Genomic DNA, 20,423 nt, shown 5'->3' on the forward strand with positions numbered 1-20,423 from the left:
TTGAGTGTCTAAATTGTATTATGAAAAATTTATTGGACTTAGAATCATAATATGTGACTTTGCTACTGGCCAAGTCATATTGGGTTCTTTCAATTGTAGCTTCCTTGTCTGTAGAATGGGGATGATAATGTCTATCTTATATTTTGTTGTACGGACTTATATTGATAAGTACAAGTACAATTATTATTTTCTTTAATGGATTCTGCTGTACTTTAAAAAAGAAATATTCAAAAACCATGTAATCACTATACTCTTTTATTTCTAATAAAAATGAAAAGCTTGTAGTGTTAAATATAGTTAGACTTTTGTATGTAAAAATTATAGTGTGAGTGGATTAGGTTCTTACAAAACAAAGTGGTTTAGGTTCTTTTAAAGAAGATTTAATCATCTCCCACCTCTGCAATAAAGCAGATAGATTTTGATTAATTTTTTAGGACAAGTCAATTTTAAATAATCAATGGTTGTTATGTATTTTTGCTTTTTAAAGATTGAAGCTGTCTGAGGGGTCATTTATTTATAGAATTGTTGGGATTACTTGGTCACTTTATAAGTAAGCCTATGGGGAAGAAGACTAACTTATTACCAACCTTAATTTTTGTAGCATGTTTTAAAATTATATCTTCTTCAAGTTCTCAGTATTTGTGACCATGGTTATATTCATGAAATTCAATAACTTAGAATTTTCTTTAAAAAGATCCAGTACATTTATAGATTACCAAATAGATTTGACTTAGCCTGCAAATTCTAAAATAAATGTTATTTTCTTAAAAGAGAAAATGTAAAATCATGTCAAGAAAGATTTGCAGTTACTAACTAGTAACACAAAAATGTTTATAAAAAGATCATTTTTCTAACATAGTTTGACTTAAAAGTATTAGTTTTTTCTCTAGTATTTTGGTTCTTCTACTTCTTGTTTCTATTCTGTTGGTTGGTCAAGGCACACATCTCTTGGCTAATTTTGCTACGAACTTCTTGTTGCTCTTCTTATCTCTAAGGTTTCTCCCATCTTGTCTCTCTTATATATGCTTCTGTCATCTTTCTGCTTTTTTTAATATTATATTCCTACTTGGTAATTTACATTAATGTACTTCTCAGATAAGTTACTGCTACCTTTCTCTCTTTGGTGCCTAGATTTATTACTGCCCTGAGGTAATAGTGTTTACTGTTTCCCCACATGCAACTTGTCTGTTCCATTCTGTCTTTTTGTATAGAGCAGATGGCATGAGTCATGTGTACCTATTACTTAACTCCTCTGACCACTTTACCAAACTCAAACTTTATTTCTAGATGATTGGAATTTACTAGTTAGCTTCACCTGACTTTGCTCATTTTATTTTGTAAAAAATTAGGCACTTAAATTTGACACAGTTTTTGTATTAATCCACTTTTGCTTGTACATCATGCTTTAACATACTTAGAAAAGTATTTTTTAATGTGGGTGTTTCATTTATTTCATTTTGTGTGTGTGTGTGTTTCATTTAGATTGTAATCTGTTTAAAGGCCAGAGGCTTTGATTGTCCCCTACCATTTTTATATTATTCCCTTCTATACTTTGAATATAAAAACTGAGTAAAATAAATGTCCATGGATCGACTCTTCTGGTGCTTATAGTGGCTTCTTATCCCAGCTTTCTTACACAATTAAGTCAAAATTCTGATTTATATTTCATGTGTAAATATGTTGATTTAAAGTGTTCAATATTAATTGTAACAACTCCACTGAGACCAGACTTTGACATCTGATTAGTCTTGTTGATTCATATATTTGATTGGTAGTATCATTTTTACATTTTGTACTTGATAGTATTAAGTAAATTAACAAAATATAAAGCAGGTAAGTGATATTTTTAAATCACTATTTATATACTTAGAGAAATATTTGAATTAGTCTTAAACTTGTAACTCTTAAAAATGGTCCTTATTAAGAACAAATATAAGGAATGAGTAGGACCAGGCATACTAGAGCAGTGAATGGTATTGTTATGCTAAAATACTTATCAGCAAATCCAGAAATGATAGTTGCCACAACATATTGTTATCCAAGATAATTTTTGATGCTAGAAGTGTAGTTTTAATTTATAACTCAAATGGGAGAATATAAATATTCTTATCCTAAAGAATCTAGTAGATTTTAGGGTTTTTATTTATGTCAAAATTGCATTAGTAATTCTTAAATTATATTAAGTTAGTATGTAATAATTTAATTCTTCTTGGTTAGAATATTTTCACGGTTTTTATATTGTAATATTGACTAAAACATTTAGTAGGAGATGGTATTGCTGTATAAATTCTTTGAATAATTAGAATAATTAAAATATTAGAAAAGGAAAAATTGTTAAATTGATATTTCAGAACTTGACTGAAAAGTTGCTGAAGAAAGAACTGGACTATACTCAATTAGAAGAGAAGCATAATGACGAATGTGTGAGTAAAAAGAATATACAAGCAAGCCTTCATCAAAAAGACCTAGATTGTCAACAACTTCAGTCAAGATTATCTGCTTCTGAAACCACACTGCAGAGAATACAGGCAGAATTAGGTGAAAAGGGAGAAGCTACTCAAAAACTCAAAGAAGAATTATTAGAAGTAGAGACCAAGTACCAGCATCTTAAGGCAGAGTTTAAGCAGCTACAACAACAGAGAGAAGAAAAGGAGCAGCATGGATTACAACTCCAAAGTGAAATCAATCAGGTAAGGATGTTACTTTTATGTATTTAATTTCTCCTATGGTTTCTTCTTAGTGTGCCTGATGGTTATTTGATCATAATGTAGTTCATTAAAAAATTCTCATTAAAAAAATTAACTTTTAATTTTCACAACTGTAGTATTGAGTCAAACCTCATTTTCTTTCATTTCAGTTTCCCTTAATAGGAGAAAATAATGATATTATCTGTCATTTAATAATGTTGTGAAGTGTTTATGACTTAATACATATAATTGCTTAGGACAGTACCTAGTTCATGATAGGTACTCTCAGCACCTATTAGCTTTTGTAAATGATTCAAATTGTTGACCATTCTTTCATTTAATTTTTTCTTACTAAAAATTTAAAATATAATTATTTTTAAACCAATAATATAAAAATTAGATATATTAAAAGAAAACCTATTAGTCCTAACAGCTATTTCTTATAGATAAATGTCTATCAGATGAAGTTTAATGCAAGTATTGACTTTGCTATTAACTTAATTTTAAAATTATGTATTCTAGTTATTTCTTATAGATAACATTAAAAGTTGATTGAAAAAATGGAAATTTGGGGAAGAACAAAGTCCTCAGCCAGTTTTTGGTAATGTTCAATTATTTTCACTTAAGTGATACTTGCTTTTGTGGCATCAATTTTTCTGTCTTCTTGGCCTGAGATATTCTTCTATTCCTCTTCTACTTGATAAATAGTACTTATTTTACTTGCTACTTTTCTAGAAATCTGTTTCTGAACAATGCCTCTTCTAACCTTCCCCAAAAGATGGCTTAAGCATGTACATATCTTGATTGTTTTACTTACTACAGCATAGTTATATTACCCTATGTCTTTCTTCACTAGACTCTGAACTCTTTGGGTAAAAAAACCATGTCTTACTACTTTTGTATCCTGACTACCCGGCACATTGCTTATTTATCAGAAAATGTTTAGTGAGTAAGTGAAAAAATAAATTCAGGCATTCATAATGAAAGGAAACAGAGGCTTGGAGATATCAGTGAATAACTTAAAAATAACTTAGATATTTGACTTTCAATCCAGAAAAACAAATTGGGCATTTATGGTTTCTAAAAGACACCATGCCTTAGTTTTAGGAGATACAGAAATGGAAAAGGACACACTACCTTAAATGATTATGTAAATGTCATTGAGAATAAGAACAGTGCTATCCTCTACCAAAGAACGTGAGAATTATAGTAAAATGATCCCATATACTATGAGAATTTGGGAGAGTTCCTCTCCTTATTTTCCCCCATAGTACTTCACCATATGTAATTATTTTGTTTAGTTATGTGATCAGGTAAAGCTTTCTGTAAGAGAGAAGTGGTGCTTGAAATTGTGAACATTAGATGGGTTTAGGCAAGTAGCGTTTTGTAGGCAGGAGGAGCTTTCAGGCAGAAGGATTGCGAGAGTAAACTAGTGGCAGGAAAGTATTATAAAAACCAGGAAGGGCAGTGATTTGCTCTTAGAATAAGACATGTGTAATAGGAGTGCACTATTATGGAAGAGCATTTGGGACTTTTATGTAGGATCTTGAATATAGGCTGAGAAATACAGGCTTTATTTGGTTGTCAGTGGATGGAGGGGCATTGGGAATTTTTGAGAACCTATTCAAACATATGTGTGTGTGTGTGTATGAATCCTTACCTGAGGATATTTTTCCATTGATTCAGAGAGAGTGGAAGGGAGGGGCAGGGGAGATAGAGAGAGAAAGAAACATCAGTGTGAGAGAAACATATCAATTGGTTGTCTCCCACATGCGCCCCGATTGGGGATGGAGATTGAACTTGCAACCCAGGTACATGCCCTTGACCGGGAATCAAACCTGTGACCCTTCGGTCTGTGGGCTGACACTCTAACAACTGAGCCACACTGGCCAGGGCTCAAACATATTTTTATACAAAGATTTGAATATATGATTATTAGGCTTAGTCACAGTTCTAAACAAAATAAAAAGGTCATACTGAAGACCTTGAAGTGATACCATTTATCTTCTTTCTTTCAGCATGCTGTCTGGATTCTACCATCAAAGTATGTTTCAGATCTGTCCACTTCTTTTCATCTACACTGCTACTACCCTTAACCTAAGCCTCCATCATTGCTGACCTGGGCTACTGTATTAGCCTTCTTACAAGTTTCCCTTCTTCTAGTGACCTCCTTAATCTATTCTCCATACAGAAGTCAGAGACATCTTTTTAAAACATGAAGCAATATCACTTTATTCCTCTGCTTAACACTGCTTAAAGTGGCTTTGCATTACATTTTGAATTGAAATCAGATGTTTTAATTTGGTAAGCCTCTATGTAATATTGCCCAAACTATGTCTTCAAATGCATCTCCTGTCACCGTGAAGCCATGTTGTTCTTCTTTTAGTTCCTCAAACACACCAACATGTCAAATGCTTTCCTGCCTTAGGTCCTCTGCCTGTGTTTTCTTCTTAGTGTATTCTTGACTGCAGTTCTTCAAGGCTGGCTCAAGTGTCATTTTTGCAATAAAGCTTTCTGGGACCAACCTATTTAAATAGCTTGTTTTCCATATAGTCTGACCGACCCACTTCTTTATTTCAGCAAGCTTCTTCTTTCTTGTTCTCTATAACACTTTATATTGTATATTAATTTTTTGTTTACTTCCATATTGTCTATAATTCCCATTGGACTGTGAGCTTTCTAATGTGAGGAATTTGTTTTATTTTGTACTCTATCTGCCTCTGTACTTAAGGCTTTCAGTAAATATTTGTTGGAAGAATGGAAGTCAACCTCACCTTAAACATTTTTTTCAGTATCCGTTAAGTATATAGGCATGAACTGGGTTTGTTTTGCTCTCCACTCTATCATAATCAGTGTTCATTTCAGTGCTGACAAAATTAGATAGTTGGCAATTGTCAACAAAGTAACAGAGTAACATATATCCCTTATATTTGTGTTTATGTGTACTTCTAAAATAGCCACAGATGTGCTGATAATGATTTGTTACTTAATGAAAAGATTAGATGTCATCAGTTTTACTTTAAAAAATTATCTAATATGCCATCTTGAAAAGCACAGTGGTTTATCTGTGGATTTAGGAAGCAACTGCCTAAATTCTAGTTCTGTGGCCTGTAAACTGTGTGATCTCAGGTAAGTTATTTAATTTGTGCCTCAGTTTGCTCGTCTATAATATGAGGATAATAATGGAACTGTCTTTATAGGGCTATAAAGATTTAAACTAGTTACTAATTGTGAAGCATGTAGAATAGGGCCTGGCACATAGTAAGCATTATAAGGAATATAATGAATAAAGAATTATATATATATATATATATATATATATATATATATATATAAAACAATTTACTAAAGAACATATACATATATGTGTATATCTTAAAAATGTGACTTTAAAGTGGGCCATTCTATTAATAATTCCAGTGTGTATTTCTTTTTACTTTTTTCTTTTTTAAAAAAATATTTTTGTTTTTCAATTACAGTTGATGTTCTATATTATATTAGTTTCAGGTGTACAACCAAGTGATTAAGCATTTATATAACTTATGATCTGACACCATATAAATCTACTTTCTAATTCCTAAGCAATTATGGGAAATGCTTTAACAAAAATCTAAGAATATGGACATACATGGCTAATAGGTGACAAACTGAGATCCCACAGGGGCCTGGCATGTAATGAGTCGGTGAAGGAAGCCCACTTTGAGCAATGGAGAATGACATCTAGAGGAGATGGCTGCCGCTCAGATCCAAACAACTGTGCGTGTGAGAGTGAAGGCTCAGGCTGCCAGACGTCCTGATGCTTCAAAAGATGAAGTGACAGATTTTTATGTGGAATTTCTCAAGTTTTACATGTTGATATCTTTTTATAAAAAAAAAACAAAACACACAACAAATCCCAACGTGGGTCAAAAATATTGAGTCTATGGGCAGCCCCTGCTCCCCATTGAGACTGGTGGGAGATGTGTCTTTACAGGCACACCTCATTTTATTGCACTTTACAGACATCAACATTGAGGCGAGGCCCTCCATCAGTAAAAACATTACGAGTCTCTGGAGCCTCAGATGATGGTTGGCATTTTTTAGCAATGAAGTATTTTTTAATTAAAGTATATACTTTTTTTTTTTTTTTTAGACATAATGCTATTGCACACTTAAAAGACTTAAACCTAACTTTTTTATATGCTGGGAAATAAAAAAATTCCTGTGACCCACTTTATTGCAGCAGTCTAGAACCAAACCAGAAGTAACTCTGAGGTATCTGTATATGGATGATGCAGAGCATTGCTTAAGAGCAATGACTGTGTTGTTATTTGGACCTAAGTTTTAATAGCTTACACACTTTGTAACATTAGGTTAAGTTCCTAACTTCTCTAAGCCTCACTTCAGCTATAAAGTAGGGTCCACTTTATACTGACCAATGCCATGCTTTCCCAAGAGGGCAATAAGGTCCGCTTCAGTGAGCAGCTGAGGTGGACTCCTCTTCCTGCCCATCGTCTCTGCAGTGCTGGCCTGAAAGCAAGAGCCTCTCTCATAGACAGGGAGGGTTTACAGAGAGCAGCGGAAGGATCAAACAAATCATTCTGCTATGGAATTCCAGGCCAAAGACAATTTCCAGTTTGAAGAACATGCCCTGGTCCATGCAATTGCCCTAGGGTTGGGAACATGGCTATCTTCCTCTTCTCCCTGAAGCCTATGGGGTGAGATACTAGATTCTGACTTATCCATATTTATCACTATGATTTATCACCTTGTCACTCCAGCAATCATATGGCTACAGAGCCAGATAGTTTTGGGCCAGAATCACAAGACCATAGACCACAGTCGTTCCTGAGAGATGTCAGTCTTCATGGTAGTCGCCTGCCCCTGAACATCCTAGGAACAGCAAGCTAGGAAATGGCAAACAATAAACTCACATAGTTGCTGTTCATCTCCCATGAGGGTCTTTCACAGATTCAGGCAGTAGATTGTGAAATAGGAGAATTTCGACATTAACATCTCTTTACTGCAAGCTTGCAGGTGTATTTGTTGGGGTGGATGGGAGGGTGAACTTGGTCGACTTGTTCCCATTGCCTGGGGTGAGGCCACCCCACTCTTGAATGCAAAAGATCTGCCAGTGTGGATCCCAGGCCTGCTGTTCCACCAGTGCTGTCAGGTTTAAGTCTCTGGGGAAAATGTTTCAGTCCTGGGATAACTAAATTACCCTTGAGTGTAGAGCTTTATGGCAATTCTCATGGTTTCCATAGTGTCCAAAGCTTGAGTCCTCCACTTGCTCTTTGCCTTAGAACTGACATCCACCACAGTCACCCTGGGGTTCTCCATGCACAGCTGGTAGAGGACAAGACAAGTCGTGTGGTTAAAGAGATGATGCCTTATCCAACTGAATTCTACTGTGCCATCTCTATGGTCAGGAGTTACTTTAATTTTGTGAAAGATTCTGGCACAAAAAGCCTGAATAGCTTTAAATCTCTCCACCACAAACCCCAGTGTTGGGAACTGGCAGCTGCCGTTACTGATCGGCTGCTCTGCCACCATCTCGGGAAAAATCTTCTGAAGCTGCAGGGTCTGGAATCTGGTGAAGGCAGTTCTAGTCCTAATGTCCAGCTCCTGCTTCATGTCCACAGCATCGCTCACTCTCTTATTAGGTTTTCAGAGGCTGAGGGCTCTGTGGTGATCTCAGAGAAACTGGCTCTCAAAACCTGCAGACTGGGACTCACAGACTTGTATACTTGGATAATCTCAAAACCAATATTTTCACCTTCTCTAACACAGTTGGTCCAGATCACGATTGCCTGACACTGCTGAGTCTCTTGTTCCAGAGTTTTCTTGATGTGTACAAAGTTCTTTGGGCAGTACTTTTCAATTTCTGCTTCAAAGAGGGCAAGAGGATTGCAGCTCTGCCATTTACAAAACTGCATGTGGAAATCATGAGCCAGCAAATGTTCAGAAACCCAAGTCATTATTATGGTAACATCTGACCATACAAGTGATAATTAAATTCATAGATCTTGTTGAATTTAGAAAGTCCTCTCAGCTTTATGCAACCCTAGGACAGCAGGTCAGTGATCCCCTTGGCTGTGTCAGTTTTCTTCACCACCCAGAGGACTTTCCGCATGTCTCAGAAGGCCACCTCCATGGTGGATGTGGAAAAGATACAGGCCCTGAGCTGATGCAGACACCGGACTGTGCAGCGGGTGTCAGGTTAATATCATCCCGGGTGCCTATGCTGGGGACTCAGAGGTCAGGGCCACTCCACACCTACCCTAAGGGAACTAGAGCCTCAGGAAGCCATCAGTACCCACAAACTATTGGACTTCAGAGCTGTGTCATATAGCCTTCTATTTTTACTTTTAAAAAATATATGTTTTTTAAATATTTTTTTATTGATTTCAGAGGAGAGAGAGAGAGAGAGAGAAAGATCAATGATGAGAGAGAGAATCATTGATTGTCTGCCTCCTGCACACCCCCTACCGGGGATCGAGCTGGCAACCTGGGCATCTACCCTGACTGGGAATTGAACTGTCACCTCCTGGTTCATAGGTCGAGGCTTAACCACTGAGCAACACTGATGGGCTATTTTTCTTTTAATTTAACCTCTTTTTCTTTAACATATTTACTCTAAAATTGTATACCATCACTGTATAAGTTATTTGGGCCTACTGCCATTCTTGGCAAGCTTCAGTTTGAGATTCATTAACTTATTAAAGTTCAGGTATTTATCAGGAATCATACAGTAATGAATGACAAAGTTATTAAAAATACATATATTTTTTTCTCTCCCCTTTAGAGCAATAGTTATCTTTAATTCAGTGGTTCTCAACTCTGCACATTGGAGTCACCTAGGGAAATTTAAAAATGAAAATATCTATGCCTCACCCTTGATCCAATTAAATCACTATCTCTGGTGTATGCCTGGACATTAGTATATTTAAACATTTCCTCTGTGGTTATACTGGGCAGTTGAAATTGAAAACTACTGCTTTTTAAAGTGTTGCTTTTTGGCAAGTGATTTCTGAACTCTCCTGAATCTAAATATTATATTTAAACTTTTAGGGAAGAGGTCTGATTGATAGCAGGAGATTCTTATCCAGCAAGTTTAGGAACTAGATATGGGTGATGCCTGTTTGTAAGAGGTTGAGCACTTAGATGCTTGCAATATGAGCTTACTTTGAAAGCCTCCTTAGTTTTCACATATCAAGATTAGACCTAGTTCTTTTAGTGAGAAGGAGAAGGTTTGGATAGTTATCTATAATAATAAAAGCCTAATATGATAATTAGACCAGACGTCCTTCTGGACGAAGCCAGGGCTGCCTGGGTCCCGGGTGCCTGCCAACCACTGGAGTGAAGCCTGGGTCCCAGTGCCAGAGGGAAGCCTGTGCCAGCAACTGGGGGAAGGAAGGCGTACTCTTACACAAATTTTGTGCATCGGACCTCTAGTTATATAATAAACCCTTGATTTTGAGGACCTCTATTTAATATAATTAGGATTTAACAGTTAAAATTTCTACTCCATATGTAATTTTAAAATGCTTTTAACCAAGATTTGCTTATAACTAAATTAACAGGTTATTTTTTATTATTCAGTTATGTTTAAAAAAGATTTTTAATTGATTTTTATTTTTTTATTAATCCTCACCCAAGGATATTTTTTCCATTGATTTTTAGAGAGAGTGGAAGGGAGGGAGGCATGGGGGGGGGGGGAGAGAGAGAGAGAGAGAGAGAGAGAGAGAGAGAGAGAGAGAGAAAGAAATATCGATGTAAGGGAGACATATAAGTTGGTTGCCTCCCGAATTTGCCTTGACTGGGGTAGGATCTAACCTGCAACCCAAATATGTGCCCTTGAACATCATTCGAACCTGTGGCCCTTCAGTGCACGGGGTCAGCACTCTAACCATTTAGCTACACTGGCTAGGGCTGCACTGTTATATTTAACAAATTTTAGTGAATAGGCCATATGTTGGAAAAAACACTTTAGTAATTTCACTGACATAAGTAAACATTACATATCTATAGCTATAGTCTACATACTTTAATCCAAGTGTTACCGCTAGTAAACAGTGTTCAGCCAGTGATTAGCACATGATCACACCGCATCTCCTTTGGTAGTTTCTTCTGTTGTTGGTTCTATTGTTACATGGGGTGACTTTCTGCAGCAGATTTAACATGTGCCAGGCCGATGTTCCTGCGTGCACTAAGCCACACCCCAGCCGTGTGCATTTGTTTACTTGTGGTGACTGGTAAATGCAAGCATTTACTAGACGTATTCAGTATAAATTTAAAATTATAGTAGTACATAAAGAAAAATTTTCTGCAAAATTAAACTTTTCATATATACTTAATTTTAATTATACAAATGTATCTACATAAGTAAAAACAGGCAAACTAATTTTTCAGTTTTTTAACATATGCATTTGGAAAACCTACTTTATTATATATGTACTTTTAGCTTTAACGGGTAATCCTTCATTCGAATTAGTCTGTTATATCAAGGTTTTACTGTAGTGCTAACTCACTGCATTTTAAAAAGAAGAATAAAAAGGAGACAGATGCTAGGGTGCTGGCTAAGGACAAAGATAATAAAAATTCATTGTCTTTATTATTGAGTCCTGTTTTAGTTAGATGGAAGCAAGTTTTACTTTAAAAGTTTAACTTTTTTAAAAGCATAGTATGTATTTTGATAGCCATAGGTTGTTTCATAGCATAAGAAAATAGCAGGTGTCTACTTTACTGAGAGAACTTTATCTTTTCCCTTGCCAATTATAAATTTTTATGGAAAAATATTCAATTATAGAGCATATGAGTATAAATATGGCATAAAGGCTACAGAGTCTTAATATTTTAAGATTTAACATAATTTTGATTGGCAGCAATTATATAGAATGTTTTTTATTTTTTAAATTTTAATTATTTCAGAGAGGAAGGGAGAGGGGGAGAGAGAGATAGAAACATCAGTGATGAGAGAGAATCACTGATTGGCTGCCTCCTGCACAGCCCCCACTGGGGATTGAGCCTGCAACCTGGTCATGTGCCCTGACTGGGAATCGATTCTTGACCTCCTGGTTAATAAGTCAACGCTCAACCACTGAACCATGCTGGTCGAGCTGTTTTAAATTTTTTAATGTTGCTGAAGCATATGCATTTATTTTGAGTTTTGAGGCTGGTGTGTCAGAGCATTCTTAGTGTATAAGCCTTTCCAAATGTCCTGCATTCTTATCTCCATGCAGAAATTTTTTTTCTATACTACCAGCACTTGTGCAGCAATTCCTTTGAAATTAATACAAACTTTTATTTTTTTAATGGAACTACCCTCCCTCCCCATCCCAAGAGAAAGTAACTATTATTTCTGGTGGTATTAGAAAGAATAATGAATTTGAGTTCTGATTTAGTTCCAGGTGTAATTTCTCTTTTACTTTTAACTGGGTGGCAATTTTAGAGTTAGTGAATGAAGATCCCCCAATATATTTTTAAAAAATTATTTGCTCTATTTTATTTAGAAATATTGTACCATTTTGAGGACTTTGGAATGCTTTGTGTTCTCTTTAATACCCAATGTAAGAAGTAAATTGTGGTGGTTCATAAATACGAAAAAACAGTAGTAATGATTAAAAATACTGTCTATCCCAGCCAGTGTGGCTCAGTTGGTTGAGCATGGTCCTGTATACCAGGAAGTTGCCGGTTTGATTTCCCTTCATGGCACATGCAGGGGTTTCAGGCTTGATCCCCATTAGGGGCATGCAGGAGGTAGCCATTCAGTGTTGCTCTCTGATCATGTATCTATATCTTCATCTCCCTCTCTCTGAAATCAGTAAAAACATATTTAAAAAATATTGTGGAATATGCCTATGCTCTGAGTGTCTTAATTTTTAACTTTCACTTTGTTATGTTAAGTTCTTCAAGAGATTCCAATACTTATGTCCAAACAAGACCTTTTGGTTCACTGTATTTTTTAAAAGAGCAAGAAAGTCAGAAAATGTGATGTTTAATTACAATTTTATGGGATTCATCATAATTTATGTGGTTAAAATTGAGTTGGATCATGAAAATTATGATATTGTACTAATATTGGTGGAAAATAAAACATTTGAAAGCTAGGTGGCGGTAGTGATGGTCGTGCATGTGTTTATACATATATATGTATATATATGTGTGTGTGTATATATATATTATATATGATTTTTTTTTATTTTTTAAAGTTACATAGCAAACTTCTGGAGACAGAACGCCAACTAGGGGAAGCTCATGGAAGGCTGAAGGAGCAGAGACAGCTTTCAAGTGAGAAGTTGATGGATAAAGAACAGCAAGTAGCTGATTTACAACTCAAACTTTCTCGTTTAGAAGAAGAGGTAAGCTAGCATTTCAGATAAGTTTATGTTAGCAAATTTGTTGATAGAGTTGAGGTATCTTGAATATTGTTATGATTCATTCTTTTCAATAAATGATAATTATGATTGTAGAAAAAATAAAACAAATATTGATACCATGGCTTAGATTATTGTTAGAAGAAATTTTTATGTAATTCCTTGATCACATTCGAATACAAGACACAGTAATAAAATAAATGGGATCCTGGAGAAAGAATTGAATTCTTCTCAGGATGACAGTCTGTTCTAGGGAATAGTTTCTTAATCATGATATTCTATAAGCAATGAGATACTGCATATAAGGTTGATTTTATTATATATTGTCTGAATTTAGTTTTTTCTTCAGACTAGGGAATTGTGAGATGTGAAGTAATACCTGATATTTATGATTGATAACATTATGCCTCTAAGTTGTCATCTGACAGTCTACATTTTTTAAGTTAAAGGAAAATGTAACAAATTCCACAGAACTGCAGCATCAATTAGAGAAAACAAAGCAACAGCATCAAGAACAACAAGCTCTTCAGCAAAGCACTACAGCAAAACTTCGAGAAGCTCAGGTAACTATTATTTGAATTATTAGCCTTTTAAAAAAAAATAGCCAAAACTTTGTTTTGCTAAAACGAGATAATGCAAAATACTTGATTATGAAGGATTTTGATAATTTTTATTACCTGGATAATCAGAAAATCTTTTTATTGCTATGTTGAAATTTTCTCTAAAATATTTTAAAATTATTTATTATAAGTAAATTTATTTCTTTAAAAATCTTTAGTTATTTAATTTCTTTATTAACTGAATGTATATTAAACTTATTTATTTAAATAAAGTGTATATTATTTAAATTATTTTTATACCTAATGTATTATTATTTAGTATTGCTATTATTATTTATTTATTTTTCAATTACTTGTGACATGCAATATTATATTAGTTTCAGGTGTATTATTTAAATAACTTATTTGAAAAATAAAAAAAATACGAATAAAATTTCTTGATTTAGTTAGCCCAGTAAAAAGTAACATTTTGTGTTTTCTATGGGAGAACATAGTGTTTGTTGGTCATGTCTTTTCCTGCTTCAGAACTAGCATATGAACATTGGCATTTTTGATATAGAAAATATAAGTGGTTAAATTTATACAGATTCTACAGAATAGCTTAGAAAATTAAAAGAAGTTACATTTTTGTTTTGTTATGGTGAGGGGAAGAGGGTGCCCAGATATTTGAAATGAATTCAACTTTAACACTCACTTCCTTCACTCTTTCATTAATTCAATGAATATTATTGAGCCCTGTATGTTAGGTCCTGTGGTACTCACTGAGAATAAAGAGATGAGTAAGACACAGTGCTGCCTCCTGGGAAATGGCAATCTAATGCTATGTACACATAATATATATTTTTTAAATATATTTTTATTGATTTCAAAGAGGGAGAGAAAAAGATAGAAACATCAATGAAGAGAGAGTATCATTGATTGGCTGCCTCCTGCATGCTCCTTACTGGGGATCGAGTCCACAACCTGAGCATGTGCCCTGACCAGGAATTGAACAGTGACCTCTTGGTTCATAGGCCGGTGCTCAACTACTGAGCCACGCTGGCTGGGCACAAAATATTTTTAAAAATAATATTAGGGGACCCTCATTCACTAACTCTGAAATTGCCACCCAGTTTAAAGAAGGCAGTAAGCAATGTGCCTGTCTTTCCTTTCTGAATTTGCAGAGTGGCTGGGGAGTCACAGGGACAGGAATCAAAATACTGTATTCATTTATTTGTTCTTTCATTCACTCTGTCAACAAATACATGTTAATGCCTGCTCTTAGCCAAGGAATTGATTTTGTAGATATGACAGTGAAGAAAACAGATAAAACTGTCGGCTCTCATGGATATAAGTGAGGGACAAATAATAGCCAAAGTAAACAGGCAAAATATACAGTGTATTAAATGTTGATAAGTGCTAGAGATGAAAAAGGGATAGGGAGCTGGAAGTCAATGACTGCAATGTTAGCATGCCAAGGAAGGCCCATCTGAGTTGAGAATCCTGAAGGAAGGAGGTTGTGAGCCATGTGGATATCAGAGAGAAGAACATCAGTATATTAAAAAGCTCTGAGGCAGGAGCATATCTAAGGAACTTTAGGAAGCCAGTGGTTGGAGTGGTGTGAATGATAAGACATATTAAAATGGACACAGAGAAATCATAGAGGGTCAGAACATGTCGAGCCCTTTAGGTAATTTTAAGAATTTTACTCTTAAGTGAGATGAGAAATCATTGGAGGGTTCTGAGCAAAGGAGTAACATGATCTGACATATTATTTCATAGGATTACTCTGGCTGCTGTTTTGAGAGTAGATAGTAGGGGCGCACTAGTAGAAGCAAAGAAATTAGCTAAGCAACTACTACAGTGATCCAGATAAGAAATGATATAAGTTGTACATAATGTTATTAACCAGGGTCACCCCAATAAATTAAATAAAAGTTCAAAAAATAAATGAGTAGAGGAAGAACAGCCCAAAGAGAGAATGATCAGAGGGCCTACAGAATGGAAGCTAAAGGACTTCAAAGCTGGGTGTGTGGAAGTAAATTTGTGACCTTGTCAAATGTAATTTAAATAAAGTGAAGTAGTTGAAAGTCTGATTTTTGATTGATGAGTAAATGAGAAATGAGGGAGTTAGGAAAGTAAATATGTATTACGTTTGAAATTTAAGTGTGAATTGTATGAAGACTGAGCCAGAGCCTGGAGGGAGGGCTTGGTTCAGGAAGTGTTTGTGAGAATGAGAGATATCTGAACATGTTTATAATCTAGGACAAACAAACTGATGGAAAGGGAGTAATTGAGGATGTTGGAGGAGAGGTGACTGAAAAAATAAGGTATTGAGAAAAAGCTATGATGTCACTGATACAGTAAATTTGAATTTATCCTTACCCTTTATGGTAAGGATATTCCTGAATATCCCCCCCCCCCACCCCACCCTTTGGATAAAGTTGGGATAATAGCTGAGTGTCAAGCAGGCAGAAACTAAGAATTTGAGAGAATATTGAAGCTTTTACATAGTTATTGAGGGAAATGTTTGAAGGTGAGAACCTCATTAAGTGAAATGATAGGATGATTCTGAGTATGTGATGGAGATTGATTGAAGTCTAGAAATTTGTAGTGGCACCAATCTGTGGAATTTTGTGATTTTGCTCTAACAGTGTTTAGAAAGGTAAGGATGAAGGAAGCAGATTGCAATATTAATCTAGGATTGGGCTTTCTTGGGGGTGGCTGTATTGGAAATTTGAGGGTAAAGAAATGGAGAATGGGGTTGAAAGAAGAGTTAAGGTTAGTTCATATCCATATGCAAGGTTCAGGAAGAGAAGTTAAACTTATGCTAAAAAGGCTAAAAAAATAGAGATGAATGTCTTTTTGACACTGAAGAGCAGAAATGAGGTCGTGAAATTGGAAGATGGTCAGGAAGTTGTGGTCACAGAGTAGGATAGATGAAATTTTTCATCTGGAACAATTTCAGGTGATTACAAGATTCTACATGTGAGTGATTGAATAGAATGAGTAAAGATATAGTAATTAAGGTGACATGAATGTTGAAGCTGTGCTTTTAATTCTCTATGTATTTTGTATTTCCCAGGAAATTGGCAGAAATTGGGATTGAGAGAAAGACTAAATCAGGTCTCAAGTCTTCAGTGAATGAGGTAGGGATTTATAGATGATAGCAACACAGAATAGAAGGTAGAATAAATGAATTACTTACTCTCCAAAGCAGCATGAAACTTTTACATAAGGGAGAGAGCAGTGGTGGTGAAAAAACCAGGAAAGGGTCAACTTCCCTGCTTTCCTAGAGGAATGGGCCTTAGTATAAGAAAGGATTGAGGGGGAATCAGAGTCTGTAAAGAGAAAACCACATATCAATTACTCCTTGGCAATAGAGTGACTGGAAAAAAGCTTAGGCCTGTGCTTCTAGATTAGGGGAATGTGGAAAGAGGGGTCATTAGTGGCAGAAAAGAGGATGAGAGCAGAGAAGAGGTCAGGTTGCCTTTCCTCATTAAGTGATTGAAGTTTAGAGGGATGAGAAGTATGTTTAAAAGTGACTAATTCAAATATTTTAATATTGGTATAAATTGTTGATACGAGGTGGTTGCTGGCTCTGTCTCACACAGTGGTGGGGGCTATGACAGGACTGGCAGAGGAACATGTTAGGGCCTTGTTCTGGGTAGAGGCTCTCTGACTCTTAAAACGATTGAGGCTGTGGGTCAGACAGCTTGAAAACGTTAATGGGCATTGTTCTAGATATGGGCTCTTGCACTGTGCTCTGTGTAACATTACTTTGGTAACGTGGAAGAGAGACCCCTTCTTGTATTTATAGAAGAGTCCTTTTGAGGTATTGAAGTGAGTCTTGAGTGTCTGCGTGTTAGAATGGAGTCATTTATTTTTCTGTTTGATCAACAAGGATCTTAGAGCATATGTGTCTTAGATAATGAATAAAACAGACCAAAATCATCATTTTTGTGGAGCATATATTTTAGTGAGGAGGTGGAGGGAAGCAGGTAAGCATGAAAAATAAATAAATTATTTAGTGTTAGAAGATAAGTGCTTTGGGAAGAAAATAAAATATTCAGGAGAGAGGATATTGGGAAAGACTACAATTTTAAGTGTAGTGGTCATGGTAGGCCTACTGAGAAGGTGACATTTGAACAAACATTTGAAGAAGAGAAAATGAGCCAGGACTGTGAGCAGTGTATATTCCAGGTAGAAGAAAAAATTAATGCAAAGGTTCTGAGATGGGAGTGTGCCTGGCGTGATTAGGAATAATGAGGAGTCCCATGTGTCTCAAATGATTGAGCAAGAGTAGTAGGTGGTGAGGTCCGAGTGTTACAGGAAGAATGTGGTTCATTGAAGATTTGTTTTTTTGTTGTTAAATTCTAGTTTATTATCAGTATATATTTACATTAAATATATAGTATTATTTAATTACATTTGCCAGGTTAAAATGATTAGTAAAAAAATTAAGACTAAGTGTTTGAATTATTAAATATATTATCAATTATTTTATGTTTAAGGAATAACTTTTTAAGTTCTCTGTCCTTAAGGTTAGTTTTCAATTCTTTACAGAATGATTTGGAACAAGTACTACGTCAAATTGGTGATAAGGATCAAAAGATCCAGAACCTTGAAGCCTTATTACAGAAGAGTAAAGAAAATACTTCCTTACTAGAAAAGGAAAGAGAAGATCTTTATGCAAAAATTCAGGCTGGTGAAGGAGAGACTGCTGTTCTTAACCAGTTACAAGAAAAAAACCATACATTGCAGGAACAAGTAAGCTTGTCAGATCTATTCTTTTTCTAAAATTCACTGTTATCTCTCTAAATCTTATGAAATTCTTTACTTAAATGATTCTTCATTATGGTTATTTTTAGTACTTTTTATACTATATATTTTGACAAATGCCATATAATTTACCTTAGAGGTAGGTTGCCATTTTAGTGAAATTAAGTTAACATGATTTGAGAAAGGAAACCTCAGTTCATGTCCCAGGATATAACTTATTACCTATATGAACATAAGCAAATCATTTCACCTTGTTAGCTCATTTGAAAATTAGAGATGTTATTAATAATTATACTTGCCTTATGGAATTTTATGCTTTGAAAAAACAATGATTAACAAAATTCTATATAATAATAGACAAACATGGTAATTGACCATACCTTCGCTACGCCTCCCACTGGCTAATCAGCGAGATATGCAAATTAACCACCAACAAAGATGGCAGCTAATATGCATACTGCGGGCAGGGCGAGCCAGCGTGAGCCGCCATCCGGGCCCCTGTGTGCTGCCTAAGCCCCATCCCCAGCTGGGACCCCCGTGTGCGGCCCTGGGTGGTGGGACCCTGCGACTGTGATCGTGATCGGAAACCAGGCCACAGGCAAGGCGGGACCCCGGGACCCAGGAGCCACCTTGCCTACGGCCTGTGATCGTGATCAGAAAGCCGGGCCACAGGCAAGGTGGCACCCCGGGACCCAGGAGCCGCCTTGCCTGCGGCCCGTGATCGTGATTGGAAAGCCGGGCTGCAGGCAAGGCGGCACCCCGGGACCCAGGAGTCACCTTGCCTGCGGCCCGTGATCGTGATCGGAAATCCAAGCTGCAGGCAAGGCGGCCCCCTGGAACCCAGGAGCCCGTCAGTGAAGTCTGCAGGTGAAGCAGCGATCAAGCTATGAGGGGGACAGTGGAGGGTGGAAGGAGCTACAGGAGCAGCTCTGGCCGGAGACTGAAGACTCCCGCCGGAGCGAGGAGCAAAGACTGAAGGCTCCAGCCGCAGTGAAGACTGTGTCCAGAGTGAAGATGGAAGGCGGTGGCCAGGGTGAAGGTCTGGGTCTCGGGTGCCAGAGGAAAACTAGTGCTGGCAGCCAGGGGAAAGAAGGCCTATTGCATGAATCTCTTCGTGCAACAGGCCTCTAGTCTATATAATAAAAGCCTAAGAGACCATTAAGGCAGAACAACCAGAATGACCGGTTGCTATGATGCATACTGACCATCAAGGTCAGTGCACTCCCACAGGGGGTGCACCGCTCAGCCAGAAGCCAGGCTTACGGCTGGCGAGCGCAGTGGTGGTGACTGGAGCCTCTCCCGTGTCTGCGGCATATATATATATATATATATATATATATATGTATATATATATATATATACACACACACACATACACACACACACACACACACACACATACATATACATAGACACACACACTAGAGGCCCGGTGCACAAAAATTTGTGCACTCGGGGGGGATTGGGCCTAAGATAGCAATCAGACATCCCTCTGGCAGCCCGGCAGCCCTCGGGGGATGTCCACTTGCCAGTGGGGAGCAGGCCTAAACTGCAGTCGGACATCCTTAGAGCTGCTGAGGAGGCAGGAGAGGCTCCCACCACCGCCGCTGTACTGGCAGCCATAAGCCTGGCTAGTGGCTGAGCAGAGCTCCTCCCATGTGAGAGGGACCTGACCACCAGAGGGCAGCTCCTGCATTGAGTGTCTGCCCCCTGGTGGTCAGTTTGTGTCATAGTGACCAGTAATTCCCGACTTTCTGCTGTTAGGGTCAGTTTTCATATTACCCTTTTACTATATAGGATAGAGGCCTGGTGCATGGGTGGGGGCCGGCTGGTTTACCCTGAAGGGTGTCCCGGATCAGGGTGGGGGTACCGCTTGGGTGCCTGGCCAACCTGGATGAGGGGATGATGGCTGTTGGCAGCTGGTCACTCCCCCTTCAGGGTGGGGGTCCCCACTAGGGTTCCTGGCCAGTCTGAGTGAGGGGCTGAGGGCCGTTTTCAGGCTGGCAGGTGACTGAAGCTCCCAACCTCTCCTTTTTTTCTTTTTTCTTTTTTTTTTATTC

The 20,423-nt window shown here is 36.9% G+C and overlaps 1 protein-coding gene across 4 annotated transcripts in view; it reads left to right on the forward strand.

The window, feature by feature from the left end:
* The window catches only part of EEA1 (early endosome antigen 1), a 168,130-nt gene that overhangs the window by 94,690 nt on the left and 53,017 nt on the right, over positions 1–20,423 (forward strand). For all 4 annotated transcript variants that reach the window (XM_036297328.1, XM_036297331.1, XM_036297329.1 and 1 more), the window contains 4 exons: positions 2,352–2,690; positions 12,878–13,027; positions 13,486–13,605; positions 18,148–18,351. In XM_036297328.1, coding sequence (XP_036153221.1) covers positions 2,352–2,690; positions 12,878–13,027; positions 13,486–13,605; positions 18,148–18,351 — 813 coding nt within the window. The remainder of the gene's footprint in view (positions 1–2,351; positions 2,691–12,877; positions 13,028–13,485; positions 13,606–18,147; positions 18,352–20,423) is intronic.

The sequence above is a fragment of the Myotis myotis genome, unplaced genomic scaffold (genome assembly GCF_014108235.1).
Source record: "Myotis myotis isolate mMyoMyo1 unplaced genomic scaffold, mMyoMyo1.p scaffold_m19_p_3, whole genome shotgun sequence".
Lineage (NCBI taxonomy): Eukaryota > Metazoa > Chordata > Mammalia > Chiroptera > Vespertilionidae > Myotis > Myotis myotis.